Source organism: Bombus flavifrons, chromosome 8, assembly GCF_040668555.2.
Source record: "Bombus flavifrons isolate JBK064 chromosome 8, iyBomFlav1_principal, whole genome shotgun sequence".
NCBI lineage: Eukaryota > Metazoa > Arthropoda > Insecta > Hymenoptera > Apidae > Bombus > Bombus flavifrons.
This window is the reverse complement of record NC_138449.1, coordinates 11,417,205-11,431,953: the sequence shown is the minus strand read 5'-3', so window position 1 is coordinate 11,431,953 and position 14,749 is coordinate 11,417,205. Positions and strand designations below refer to the sequence as shown.

Genomic DNA, 14,749 nt, shown 5'->3' with positions numbered 1-14,749 from the left:
ATAGGGACAAGCCGGTCGAGGTAATTAACGTGTAGGCACGCGTGTCCCGTACAAGCAAAAGCACGGAATCGATTTTCGTGGAATGTTAGGACGGGGGCGTAGCAGCGTTTCCCGACGCTAGACGTTCCGGCAGAAGAATTTGAAATTGTTTCGATGGCGTGTGCACGACGTAGCCGCTATGTATGGAATTTTAAGACCCCCGCGTTATCCAAGCTTACTCTAATTTTATTAGCTTCCGCCGATTCGATCGGTTTTCATTAAGCCGCGTGCTTCGAATAATTCGTTAAGCGCGAGTACGCCATTGCTCGAGTCTACGATTATAGAGACGCGGAAATAGAGGCGTTGCAATCTCCGCGGTTTCCTCTCTCCTCTTTGGCCGATCGAGAGACAGAGAGTCGCGCCACGAATTCCACGAGGTTCTTGAGAAACGATGCTCGAAACGCAACCTAGACTCGGTTGCGCGCTAACCCTTGCCACCAATTTGTTCGGGCATTCTTCGGATCAGTTAAATCGACCTCTCTACGTATGCCTATTCGTTTCCTCCGGATATTCCTTTTCTTCCGCGTTCTTTCTGCCGCGACTATACTTCTATTTTTAGTTGCCCGCGATCGATGCAACTAAAATCGACTGGAAATCGGAGCGTGGAACGATCCAGTCCGCGGCATCCACTTACGGTCTATCCGGGAGGACGGAGCGGTCGTGGTCTCTTTGCTCGGTCTTGTCCCCTTCGTATTCCATAGTTACATCGCGTCGTGCCCCGTGCCTCCCCCAGCGTCGACGAGCAACAAGAGGATGATTTAGATTAAGTGCGCGTATTTAGTCGACACGAGCCGTGCGTTGTGACTTTCTACTTCCGCTTGGCGTGCTTTTTATTTATTTTTCTTCTGCTTCTGCTTGCCTCGTCCCTTGCTGTATCACCGTGTCTCTGTCGTGTCCCTGAACGGACAGATTCCTCCGGTGGTTGCGCGATGGGAAAACAAACGAACGAAAAGGAAGAAGCAATGGATCTCGCGGTCGATCGGATTACCCTACTCTCGATGTCCTTGGAGGCGAGGTTCCCAACTTCCGTCGTGTTTTCTTCCTATCCTCGAGGGTCTCGTTCGGACGGTGAGAGATATTCGAAGAATTCACCGGTGGACCCAGCGACCGTTCTTCTTCTGCTGGTTCTCCTCCTCCTGCTCCGTCGTTCCGTTCCTTCTTCTTCTCGAACTCCTTTCGGCAGCCGGAGGACGGGTCCGTTCTCTTTTTCTGGTACCCTCTATCGAGAGTGGTTCTCTCCCTTTCCGACTCTCTCGATTCGGCCGCGTACAAACACCGACGAGTCGAGAGTGAGGCCAGAGCAACGTTGCTCTCTCGTCACTGTCTATCCGAGCAGACAGCGTGGAGCTGCCTTCGAGCAAAGTGAGTGCGTCTAATGAGGCAATAAATAAGTCGACCGCCCTAACCGGCCTCTCCACGCTTTTCGTTCGCGACGACGTGTCCATCCTCCGGTTCTTTTCTTGCCTCCGCGTACACGAGGACAACCCCTTCTTCGTTTTAGTCCGGATCCCTAACCCTTTCTACCTCGATTCCCTCCGTTCGCGACAGATTCTTCCTTATCTTTGCTCTCTCTCTCTCTCTCTCTCTCTCTACTCTTTTTTTCACCGTGTCACCTCGAATATCGCCCTCTCGCAACTCGTCCTCTGTTCGAGCAACCAGTCAGCAAAAATAAGTTACGCGGAAATGCCCGCCGCTCGGTTCTTGACCACGCCAATTCCTCTAAGCTGACCGCGAGCACACGCGATATTAATAGCCGGCACCTCGAAACGAACCGATACGCGATCGTCAAACGACGCGATGTGTTTGCATTAATAACGTCGTAACGTTATTCGCGCAACAGGGAAGAGATGTATCGACAGACCACGATCCCGACGTTTATTTAACTTGGGAGGTTAGCTGCGCAGTCGTTAACGAACCAGCGCAAATATTCTTTGGCCGCGATCCTTTGAACTGTAAATGTCAGGACAGTGTCACGCAGCGGGGTTCCGTCTCTCTCCTCTCTCCTCCACCTGGCCGCGACGAGTCGCGACATCGCACGTCGCGGAAAATTTTCAAACCCGGGACCAATATGTTTTTCCTCCGTGGAAACGCCGAGAGTTACGAGGAAAATTGCGCGTTTGTCGAACATCGATGAGGAGTGTTTGCGATGCTCTTCGACGATGCCTGTGCGTTCGTTTCGAACCAAGAAATATGTAATTCGAGTGGAGGCGTTGGTTATTTTTAGAGACACGCGTAAGACTTGGTTCCTCGTTTGTCAGCACAACGATAAGACGTTTGACGAACGCGCGTCATCGCGTCATAACTTTCGTTTTCTTGGAAAATCGGTCGTTTATATCTATGCCGGCCGCCTATTATCCGACGCGCGGACCGACGAATCGCGCGAGAATTTGTCGCATTGCTCGCGGCTCGCGATTGTCGGGAACTAGCGCGCGCGAAACGATTCCCGGAAAAGCTGTTAACTCGCGTTCTTCTTGATAAGGACACGACGCAAACAGGGTTATGGGATTTATTCGGAAATCGGCCAAGTTGGTGGAATATTCCTTGGTAGATCGTAGGAATGGTGCGCCTCGGTGGTCGGTTTTCCCTGGAGTATATCCGGTACCGGGCCGATGTCGCGAGGGGAAGGTGGCGAGCCGCGTTCCGTTATGGAGTATCGAGAACGAGCATCGAGTAAGAATATCGTGGAGGCGAATGAAGTTCTTGCGCGTTGTTCCCTGGCAGCGGGTCCGATCGTCCCGCGAGACGTAACATGCGCCATATTTTGCTCGAGAACCAGAGCAGCGTTTAGCTTTTTTTCTCGGGGAACGCGGATCATGGATCGCAACCGGCTCTCTCTCGATATCCCTCCTCTCTCGAAGCGCGTTTCGATCTCTCCGGTTCGCGAGTTTCTCGAGAATTCTTGTCCGCGCAACCAACGTTCTTGTCCTTGCTGTTATAGTCGTCGTCCGAGGTTGGAATCCTCGCCCAAATGACGATGTCACCGGTGCACGACTGTCCGCCCGTATTACCTTGGAACTCCTTCTTTTTCTTCTGGTTCGTGCGGAACGAAAAGCAGGAGCATCCATGGCCGCGCACCAGCAACGTACACGGGCGCGAGCAACCGTCCTTAACGGAATTATTGCCATTAAGGTCGTTGCATTCCCGAGAGGCCGTCGTGTACGCGCCCCGGCATCCTACCGACGCAGAACTAATGATCTTAATTAACGTTTCGTAACGAAGGTCGCTCGGACTGTTCTCTCCTCTCCTCTCTTCTCCTTTCTACCCTTCGCTCCACTCTCGCGTCCGTTTCTCTTCGTTTCTCGTTCTTCTTTCCCTTTCCCCCTCTCTTCGGCGTCTTGTTTCCTCAATTTTTTATATCAAACTCTTTAGTCTTAGTCCGCCGTTCGTCGTCTCCCGTTCTTGCTCCTCTTCTTTCTGGTCCCGAAGGAGGGAAGTCGCGGTTCCCACTGTCTGCGATACTCCTCGGTTCGTTCTTCTTCTTGCTTTCGCTCGTTCGTCCTCTCCGTTTCTGGTTTCTTCTTTACTCGTGTCCCCGTAGACCGTGTCCCGTCGGTGGTAACTCGCCGCAATGAGCACGGAGATTTAATTATAGCAACCACTTCGATAAGTTTACCTTTCCGGCTCCATGTTCCTTCGTATCCTTGCAATGCGATCCGCTTGTCCTCGGAGGCAGACACGTACGATTCCGGCATCGAGAAACGAAAACGTTGCTTACCGATCGATCTTTCGTTTTTCCGCAGGACCGTTGGAAATCAGGTGGTGATGGATCCGATGCTCATCTGCAAGAAGACTAGGAGACTGAAGGGAAAAATGGCGGACATCTGTCGCAAGGAACCCTCCCTGTTGAAGGAAATTGCGAGAGGCGTCCAAGTCGGAACCAAAGAGTGCCAATATCAATTTCGAAATCGCAGGTGGAACTGCACCACCATGAGGAGGTCGCTCAGAAAAATTTTATTGCGCGGTAAGTAACCTTCGTTTGACGTCGATCCTCGTTCTCTGTATGCGAATTCGCATGGAAGAAGGACGATACACGCGCTCCAGGCAGATTACACGCTTCCTTTCAGGCCCGTAGCTCCATTCGTTACGATTAAACGCCGCGCCGGTGACTAAACAACATCCCTTGAAGGAGAAGGTTGCTCCTTCAACGGTAACCGCTTCATTCGAGACGAATCCTGTCGATGCTCGATCTGGTATTACTCGAGTTATCGTCGAACACGCGCCATTACTTTCAAATTAACCTCGATGAGGCTATCACGAGCGAGGGAAAGCGGTCTGGACAAGCGGTTTTTGTCGACGCGATTGCGTAACAGCCGGTTCCATTAATCACAGAAATTATTTGCGCGCTAGTCGCAGTTGTGTCACGGTAAACGTTCGTGTTGCTTCTCGAAATTCGTGACGACGTCAACGCTTCGTTCCCCGGCGATTCTTCTCCTCCGAATCGCGTACGAGACTTCCGCTTTGCACGAGCATTTTCATTCCCGTCTCCGTGGATTTCACGCCGAACGCCCAGCCTCGTGAAACTTCTGCTTACGTCGTACGCGCAGGTAAATGGAACTGCGTAGTTGGCAAAGGGAAAGAATTCGTCCGGAATAGCGTGCTAGAATTCCGACAAGGTTTCGAAAACGATGAAGATACGGCGCGTAAACGGTTGCCGAGGTAAATGGAACAAATTGAACGTCGTGGAAGCAGGGACGGGCTCGTGTCCGAAGAAAAATTCTCACGTTGAGTTAGCGTGCGCATTTGAGAAGAGACGAGAGGAGAGCGAACCTGTCCGCGTGGCTCGCTTAGTTACCCGTCCGATGTATTAATTCCCGGTGATCGAGCACGACAACTAAATCGAAGACAGCGTGTCCAATAGGCCGAACTGCTCTCTAGGTTGCGCTATCAGATCGGTACCTTTTGGTAGCCTGACAGATTGACACTGTTCGTCGGATATTAGTGGCAATATGTTTCCTTAATTAAAGGCTTCATTGCCAGCGAGGCCGTCCTCGAGGACCATTCCAGATCCTCTGGCCGTTTCTCTCTCTCTCTCACTCTCTTCCCTCTTCTTAATCTCTCGTCCTTCTTCTCTTTCTCTCCTTTTCTCTTTGCTTCTCTACGATCGAAAGATTGCACGATCGATACGATCGATCTCGTGGTGGACTGGATGCGATTCGTCGGCGGATCGAGCAACCCACGGATACGAATATCGGACGCGTAGATTCCAGACCGGAGGATCGATGATCGAATTATATCCGACACTGTCGGCGATGCCTGACAATCGGTGTTCGCTCCCTCCAAGATTCCCAGCAGATACGATATACCGTTTTATACTCGATTTGCTGCTCTCGGTTAGCTCGACGCGAAACCGACCGGCCAACGGGTTAATTAACTCTGCCGGACGATATTTGCTGCGCGCGATGTTCTTGCCACGAGATGGAATTCGCTAAATCGAGTTTCGATACCGCACACGGCGACGCGTCGAGTCACGTTAATATCGGAGAACTACCGCGGTCGACGAGGACGACGACGACGACGATCGAGGGAAGCAGCGAAAGGATCCACCGAAAAGGATCTAATTTGCGGTTCAGCTGGCACTTACGAGCTTGCCTCACCCCATAAAAACGATACCGCGTCGTAAACACGACAAAGTCCGATTACATTATGCTATGTCGAGGAACCGTAAACTCGCGGTGGCCGGCTATGCCGTAAACAATTAACGAGCTTTCATCGCAGCAGACTTTTTGCGCGAAATTCGTGTAATCGCCGTGCTCATTCGCGAAACATTGTAATTACCGGTGGCACACCCGTTGCTTGACACGGGTTTACAAGCCGGTCAGTAGCCGCTCCCGTTTTTCCCTTGGCGTTTTCGACCGAGTTCCGAACGCTCCGTCACCGAAACGGGACGTCGTGTCGGATGGGAAAGGTCGAGCGACAGGTACATAAACCCTGGCTGCCGGGTGCATTATTGGACGATGCGGATCGATGACAGGGGCGGCCATGTGTTAACCGGTCGTTTCGGGTGACAATCCTCGACGTCGTCATTTATCTGCGACCCCGGGCGAAGACAGCTCGCCCTGGGAAGTCTGCGGTGAGAAATATACGACTTTTCGGCCCACCCTCGACGCGTTCAGCCGTACGATGATGCTTTTAACGTTCGGGGGTGAAACGGTCGTGTTCCTGTTCGCACGAATGCAGACATCCTTGAATCTTCGATTGCACGTTAAATTCGGAATATTCGCGAGTTACGTTGACTCACGTATCTTTCATTTACCTCTTTTCTTCCTCTTAAAAAGATATATCTCTCAAATGGAACTAGACTAGTCGAAAAACGACGGTGTCTATCGTTCGGCTGTTTTCGCTCGATCAACACCGCATTCGGGGAAGAAAATCGTAATCGCGAGCTATGAAGGATCGTGATGGGAGGTCGAGATCGAGACTGGGTGAACAGGAGGCGTCGATAGCGGAGGAAAAAAAGAAGAGAGAAATTCGTGGGAGCGTATCGAATGGTCGGTTATCCGTGGATCCTGGAGACGAGGTGGATCGAAGCGAGGGAAAATTCCTAACGGGCAAGCGCATAGAGAAAAAGCGAGGAGGAAGGCACGCTACCGGCGGCGCCTATCTTAATTCTCGATTGACGTTTATTTATCTGGCGACGTTTAATTTTTATGGGCGCGATCTGGCCGATAGGTTAGCCTCGCAGGTAGCTCCTGCTGTGTGGTCCGAGTCCAGAAGAGATCCGAGGTTGGACTGGTAGAACATTCGTGGACGAGCAGCACCTCTTAATTGAGGGGTGCCGCGTGTCGCGATAAGAAGAACACGGGCGTCAAAAACCCGTGGAAAGAGCTACCAGGGGAAAGGAAAGGAGGAAGGAATTTATTGTGCTGCCACGACGCGTTCGTTCGGTATCCGAAGGGCAAGGATTCAGCGCGGCTACGGATCCTCGTCTCGATACCGTGTGCCCCTGTCTCGACCAAATTAAGAGAGTGGTTTTCTTCGTTCACCCGGGATTCCGTAGCGTATTACTCGGCTACGAAGGAAACGGCTCTCTAAAAGCGGCCTCATCGAATCAACAAATTGCTCTTTCTTCTCCTCGATCGAGAGGCGGAGCCGGGAGCAGGGACGATTTTATTCGACCGTCGAGATTTCAAAGCCCCTTCGAAGACCGATTCTCATTCGAACCCTCGGACCGAAAATTCGAGGTATTTTCCCGCACGCGCGGACCATTCCCATTCGAATAAATGGCCGTATCGTGGATCCGCGTCGATATTCACAAAGTTGGACTATTGAAAGATTTCGCTGAAGGATCGCGAACGTTCTGTTGCTCCGCCGCTGTGCACCACACGATATATAATACATACACGGTCGCCCGTATATTCCATTGCCTCGGAAACATTCTTTTCGTCGATGTTCCCCGGCTCTAACGAGGATGCTCACCTTGGCGCGTTAATAAACTCGAGCCACGTCGCGCGATTATTCCGTCCGCTCGGTCTTTCTTTTCGCAACGTTTCGTCCACGATAATTACCGTGTTCTATTTTAGTTGGGCAAGAATACGGAGATTTTTGTGGTCGTTGGCGAAGGTGAACTCGTGCTCGTCGATTCACCGACACGATAACGAGCAAACGATTACGCGGACAACCTGTTCGCAAATAAGCCGTCGAATATCTCGATCAACGTACGGACGCTTGAGTATCAACGATACGAAATAAAGAAGGTGGTTTCCGCTTAATAAGACGGCTCGTCGACCAAGGTGGTCCCCAGGTGTGTCGCTGTTGCGTTTCTCGCGTCGTTCGACTGCGGCCTAAACACGCCGGAACGCGTCGAATCGTTTCGCGAACAACACGCCCGCGGTTCTAGCTCCTTTCTCCGAGAAAAGAGCGAAGACACGACGACGAGACAAGAAGGAACGGAACGAAACAGCACGGGACGATAATGAGCCAGCTAAAAGCGATTTAGCGCCATGGCGCTAAGTGTTTTGTCGCCTCGCGAACTCGGTGCTAACTAATGCGGTTCGCAGAGGACGCAGACCGCATCCCTCCTTTCGCGCCTCTCACCTTTACCGTTTCGGACATTCGTGAATCTACCAGCGTGTTTCGTTCGCGTACTTCTCCGTGCGTAGCCACTGCCACACACGTCGTTCGTTTATTAACGTTAGCTTTTCTCGATTCTTTCGCCTCGTTCGTGTAGACACTTTCGCGCGAACGTTTCGAGGAAGCTGACATTTTTATTCGACAACGTCTGTATCGGCCTGTAGACGAAGTATCCCAACGGTCGGTCGAATTTAGTCGTCGGTCCTTATTGTTCGGCGAATCGCGCGGAACGTAATTGACACGGTGGAGAGAAACGAGGGCCTGCGGTGGGTCGGAGCGAGGCCATTTTTACGATTTATCCATGACTTTGCAACGGCGAGGTGGTAGCTGTGTAGTCGGCAACCTCGCCACAGGAAACGACAATGCACGATTCATGAGCGCCAATTATGGGGGAAGCGTGTCTTCCAAGTGAAAAGGGAAAACTCAATTTTTCTCGCTCGCAGCGCGACCGAGTACCCGTTGCAAGGAAGGAAATTGCCCGTAACTAAATCGACGCCTCTGGGTGTCTACTGACCACACCGGAACAGTACTCTTTTTCCTCCGTCATCGCCCATTCTTTTCTCCGTTGTTCGCCAGTTTGCCACCCGCATACCGATCCGCGCGTACCTTTCTGTTCGAAATAGCAGATTCGGATAGACTCACGATCGAGCGTTATCCCGTATATCCCGATAAGCCGTTGATCGCTCGAAACGGCAAAAGTAGAGTTTCGCTTCCGACGCGATCGATTCGTGAGATTAATAACGAATCGGTACTTTTCCAACGGACTGTACTCGAAAAAGCGGAGGAGACACGAGAAGACGCGAAGCCGGTATCTCCCACAAAGGTTTGACAATAGCAAACAGTTTAATGTCCCGTACGTTTATTGTATCTCGGCTACCGTGGCTTTAACTCGGATCGGTAGCCGGAGAAAGGGTGAAAGGAGGCGAAAGAGGGAGACGGGAGATCGAGAAGGAAAAGGAGATCGAAACACTGGGACAGATCTGTTATTCTGTTAGACTTTGGCCGTTCGCCGGTGACATTTGAATGCTTGGTCGATTTTACGTTGGCGAAGGGAACACCGGAGGAAGAAGAGCCGGGAGAGAAAACGAGAACTTTGAGTTCTCTCTGTCGAACCGTGTACTACAGGGCCGTCCCCATTCGGGACTTTCTCGAGCGGCTTCGCGATTCTGCCCGGCTCCTCGAAACACGAACCGCTTTTCCACGCGAATTCCGCGACGTTGGAATCGTCGCACGGTCTAGATCCGCGCCTGTGTCGACCGTCTCGAGACGACAGAGAGAAGGAAAGGAAGAAAGAAAGAGAGGAAAGAAACGGAAGGGACGGATAGACGATTCGCCGTAATTACCGCGGTATCTGCGAGCCGAGAGGTTCCTTCGGCTGGCAAAGTACGAGTGCGCGGAACGACTGGTGTCGAGCGGGGAAAGAGCGAGACGGAAGAAGAGAGAAATTCCTGCGAGAGAAGAGAATCCAGCGGTGATACGGTGCGCGGCTCAAAAATTCCACGGAATCTCGGGAAAAGGCGAGTGGCCGTTGCCGCAATTGGTCATTGGGCGATTTTTGCTGGCATTCATGCGTCCGTTCTCGCTGTATTTATTGGAAAGGTTTCTCTCGTAGGATGCTGCTATACACGGGGGTTAACTAAACGCCGTAAGCCGTGCCTCTTTTCTCATTCGATATTCTTCTCTTTATTTACGAGCGCTTCCCGCGATTTATCTTCTCTCTCGTCTCTCCGTCTTCGTTCTCCTTTCGGTCGATCGGCGCGCGCACGCTACTCGTAATCGCAGGATCATCCGCAATTAGAGCGTACTCGATGAAACGCGGGGGTAACGCGATATCCGGTTTCGAGAGCGATTCGATTGAAAACAGCGGAGCCGATCGAGAGAGCAGATTTACATACCCGAGCCGAGCGATTTCGCGAGCGACAGACCGATCTATTGCGCAGGAATCGGCGCATCCACCGCGATAAATCGCGAACCAGCGAAACAAATCACTCGCCGAGTCCGATCGATGGTATCTGGTCGCGTCGAACGTCCGTGTCCGCGACATAATTCCTACAATGGCAGCGCACACGGTGCACCGTTGCAAATTACACACTTGCATAATCCATCGAACCGATTAATCGCCGCGCGACTCGCCAGAGGCACGTATGACCGAGTACGCGATTCGCCTTACGACCTCGACTTTCGTCGCGACCGCCGGTTCCGTTAAATCATCCACCCTGATCTTTCGTTTCGATCGCTGGAACGAATCTTTCCTTAGAATCGCTACCTTCGATGCACACCTTTCCACCAGCGTCCTTCGACCACGTTGAACATTCGCGAAGACGTTTCACCGAGCGTCGTACGATCGACGCGTCGTCCGTTTAAGGCGAACACGTCGATTCGTCGGTCGGTTGCATTTCATGCTGACCCGTAGACAAGAGTTACGCGTGTCCCGTTAAGCGAGCCGTGTAGCAAAAAGGGGCAACGACGGCAGCCTCGGTTGCGTATAAATACCGCGCGATGAATCCTCGTCACCTTATATAATCGACGAGCAAACGGATTACGACCGATCGGAGACGATGACGAACGACACCGAGCAACGGAGTAACGAGATTCCACGAATACCTCGCTCCTTTTCTCTGCGTTTTCTTTGACGTTCAACGAGGACTAACGACGTTCGAAAGCTCGATGGGTCGGTGTTCTCGGTGGAGCGAAATGCTTCGCGAGTAAACGCGAAAATCAGAAGTGACGCAGGAGTAAGAGAAGGCCGACGAGTTGAAAGAGGAGGCGACTACGGACAGGAAGAGGGATGAAGTCGAAGAAAGAAGACGAAGACGACGACAAAGAAGAAGCAGAAGAAGAAGAAGAAGAAGAAGAAGAAGAAGGCCACTCGCAATTAAACACGGCGTAAGTCTCGCTCCGAGGATAATGCCCCGGAATGCTGATAATTGGCTGAGCCGTCGGGGCGACCCGAGAAGATGGGCGCTCCGTGCACCTGGCAGCACTGCAAGATCATCGGCTCGCGATCCCTCGTGTCTAATTGATTCCAAGTGATTTATATTACCTGCCGCTCTTCTCCGCCTCGAACATTCCCGGCCCTCTGTGCCACGCTCTTTTACCTTTTCTTCGCCACGAACGTCGCTCGCTCCATCGTCCAACGTACATCGATGCGTCGACGTAGGTACCGATAACTCGTAGATCCTATGCGAATCATTGGCGATCGAGGGCGTCCGGAAGTGGAAGAAAGATTCGACGGTTCCATCGCGTCAAAGGATCGCGAGAAGAAAGAAGAAGGAAGGAGGAGGAGCGAAGAGAAGGGAGAATCGAAGGATCGCGATCGAGCGAACGACGCGAGCAACGGGTATGAGGCAAAAGGCAAGCAGCGGAGATGCGGAACACGGTCAGGGAATACAAGCTCGGAGGCAGGAACGAGCCAGGGCCTTTCGCTCTCGAACCTCGATATCAGATCGCTCGTATAAAACTATCGTATCGTTTAAATACGCACTGAAAGGTGAGGCGATGCATCGGAAGATACGCGGGCGGTGGCAGGCTGCCTCTCGGCTGCGTCTTCTCGTTCCGTCCGTCCGTCCGTCCGTTCGTTCGTCCGTCCGCGTGTCGATCCGCGCCGAAGATACCCGGCTGGAATCCATGGGAACCACGGAGAACCGAGCTTAACGCGTATAACCCCTTCCCAGACTGGCGCAGACCAGAGGCGAGCCACGCCGCCACCGTCTCTCCCTTTTCTTGCCCTCGCTACCCTGGTCGGCTCTCCGGTTCTCCTTCTGGCCAGCCCCGCAGCCCCGTTTCCTTCGCTGCGGCGCGCCGTTTCCTCTCTCGCGCGTTTCCTTCCCGATGTCGTCCGAGATTTCGAGGCTCGATCCACGCAGCCGCGCCGCGCGGCATTAGTATTCGCGACTGGTTTTCGCTTAAACGTTCGAAAAGGATAATTGCCTCGCGGCGCGGAAACGCTTCGAACGGCCGCTCGGCTTCGATTCGATCGCTGCTCCGGCTTCCACCGATTGCCGACAGATACGCGCTCTCGATACTTTGACGGAGGGCACCGATTCCGCTGCGCTGGCCGCGCAACAACTCGACGCACAGCTGCGAGTCCGATCGCGCGCCCGCGCCTCCAAAGGAATCGGTAATTGGACCCGCATTCCGCCTTCCGATTATAAGTTAATCCGCTAATGGGCCAACGCGGACTCGCGAGATTCTATCGCGGTTCCGCTCGCGCAAACTTTGATCGCGCGGGAAACCAGCGATCGGGTTGCCTGCGGGATCGTAGATTGGAAACGTCTAAAGGCGGGAGAGAAACGGAAGGAGTGGGAACACAGGGAGGCAGCAGGCTCGTGAACACGCGGAAATAAAGGAAGGGTATGGAGAGGATTTGCAAAACCCGGATGCTCGGACAGGTGAGAGACAATGGGTGACATGGAGCCGTTGGACGGAGGCGGTGGTAATCTGCCGTTTTGAAAAGGGGTGGAACCTCCGGCGTGCATTGTCCGCCTAATGATGGAGTGGAGACGTGACAGGTGAAACTGAATACACACGCCACCGAAATCCGACGACCTCGTTCTCTCCTGCTTGGCTCGCTCTTCTCGCGCCGCTGCCAGAATCCCTCGACGACCGTCTGTCTGTCCACTTGGAAACGTCGAGTCTGTCGCAACCAACTCCGTTGCTGCCGAAATCCTTCCGCTTGGAGGGCGCGCCCTTTCTTTCCTCGAGGATTCCGCATGATTTTCAGACGCGAGACGAAGTCTATGCTCGTCGTTCCCCTCTATCGAACGTTAAATTCGTTTCCGTCCATTCAGCGAATACTCGATTAACGGACTTATCCTCCCTTTGCAATTACCTCGTTCGTCGTAATCCGATTTCTTCCGTTCGGCAGTCTGTCTAATCTGGGAACACGAGGCTCGGGAATCTCGAAGCTTCTCAGGGTCGTAAAGAACAAATGGCCGCTAATCGATTCGTAACTCGTGCCGATGTTCGCAGATACCAGAGAGACGGGTTTTGTGAACGCCATCACCGCGGCCGGAGTAACCTACGCGGTGACCAGAGCTTGCACCATGGGACATCTCGTCGAATGCTCCTGCGACAAGATGACGGCGAAAGGTAAGCAACGAGTTCAGATTTCTTGCTACGGAACCCTGAGACTCGGATCTCGCGAACATGGCGAATTGCGCAGGTAATCGGCTCGGTAAATTGACCCGTACCGCTGAAATGGAGAAGAGCCTGCCGACCGAGGGCGACTGGGAGTGGGGTGGATGCGGCGACAACGTAAAGTTTGGATTTAAGAAGTCACGGGACTTTATGGACGCCCCTTACCGAAAGCGCAGCGACATCAAAACGCTGGTGAAGCTGCACAACAACAACGCCGGTCGTCTGGTAGGCAACGCGCGCTTTCCCGTTCCCCGAACTTTCACGGTATATCGCGACTGCTTTGTTTTTGTCTCGTGTCTGCCGCAGGCCATCAGGGACTTTATGAGCACGGAATGCAAGTGCCACGGACTTTCGGGATCATGCACGGTTCGAACCTGTTGGCGGAAAATGCCGGCGTTCCGCGACGTTGGCAACAGGCTGAAAGAGTCGTTTGACGGTGCGGCGAAGGTGATACCGAGCAACGACGGCCACAGCTTCATCACCGAGGGGCCGACCATCAAGCCGCCGGACAGATTCGATCTGATATACAGCGAGGACTCGCCGGACTTCTGTAAGCCGAACAGAAAAACGGGCTCCCTGGGCACACAGGGACGACGATGCAACTCCACCAGTCAAGGAGTCGACGGATGCGAGCTGCTCTGCTGCGGTAGAGGCTACGACACCAGAGTCGTCAAGGAGAAGATCAGCTGCGAATGCAGGTTCCGCTGGTGCTGCGAGGTCACTTGCAACACCTGCCTGGTTAAGAAAACGGTCAACACTTGTCGCTAACGAGTCGCCTGTCCACCGTTAGAATAAACGTTTGTAATATACGCGACGCGCTGTCGAACAGTTTGGACGCGAGGGTCGAGTCGCGAACAATCAGTCGTAAATAAGTCGTGCGCTCGATCGTTCGCGTCCCATCGTTCGAAGCTTTCCAAGTATCTCCAGCTGTTCGTTTCGAGCGTTTCGCGCTTTGCTTGCTCGCGGCGCGCGAAACGATCGTCGCTTTACTCGCTTTCGTTCGACTTTTGTCGACACGCCGCCTTTCAACCTCTCCCATTCCCCCTTTTTGCCCCCTTGCGCTTGCGTTCTCCGCATTTACTGTACATAAGACTGAATGGACGAAAGTTTATACTGTGCAGAGTGAAATGCGAATAAAAACGTGTATCCCCGGCCGAATTTTCGTTCGTTACTTTCGAAACATAGCACCGCAATCGCGTCGATCGACGATCGACCGGCACATCGATCGCTGCCGCTCGTAGAGATCGCCGAGACATCGACTAGATCGAGCGACTAGAGGGCGAAGCTTTTCCTCCAAGGTAAGTCGAGTATTTCGCATTGCATATAAAACCGAGAAAGAAAACGGGCCGCGGTGTAAAACGGTTGGAACGCGTGCTCGTGAAGAGTGGTGAATGCCGGGGGCCCCAGACCGAGAGGAAATCGACGAAACACGGAGACGTTAGGAGGCCTCGTATATTATCGCGTCGTGTAGAACATAGGCTTTTAGCTGTAATTCGACCTT

The 14,749-nt window shown here is 52.9% G+C and overlaps 1 protein-coding gene across 5 annotated transcripts in view; it reads left to right on the top strand.

Moving 5' to 3' along the window:
* LOC138182921 (protein Wnt-6) overlaps window positions 1-14,406 on the top strand; it is a 72,646-nt gene extending 58,240 nt beyond the window's left edge. For all 5 annotated transcript variants that reach the window (XM_069119361.1, XM_069119356.1, XM_069119360.1 and 2 more), the window contains 4 exons: window positions 3,780-4,000; window positions 13,081-13,200; window positions 13,274-13,473; window positions 13,555-14,406. In XM_069119361.1, coding sequence (XP_068975462.1) covers window positions 3,780-4,000; window positions 13,081-13,200; window positions 13,274-13,473; window positions 13,555-14,016 — 1,003 coding nt within the window. In that variant the 3' untranslated portion in view covers window positions 14,017-14,406. The remainder of the gene's footprint in view (window positions 1-3,779; window positions 4,001-13,080; window positions 13,201-13,273; window positions 13,474-13,554) is intronic.
* Window positions 14,407-14,749: the final 343 nt, after the last annotated feature.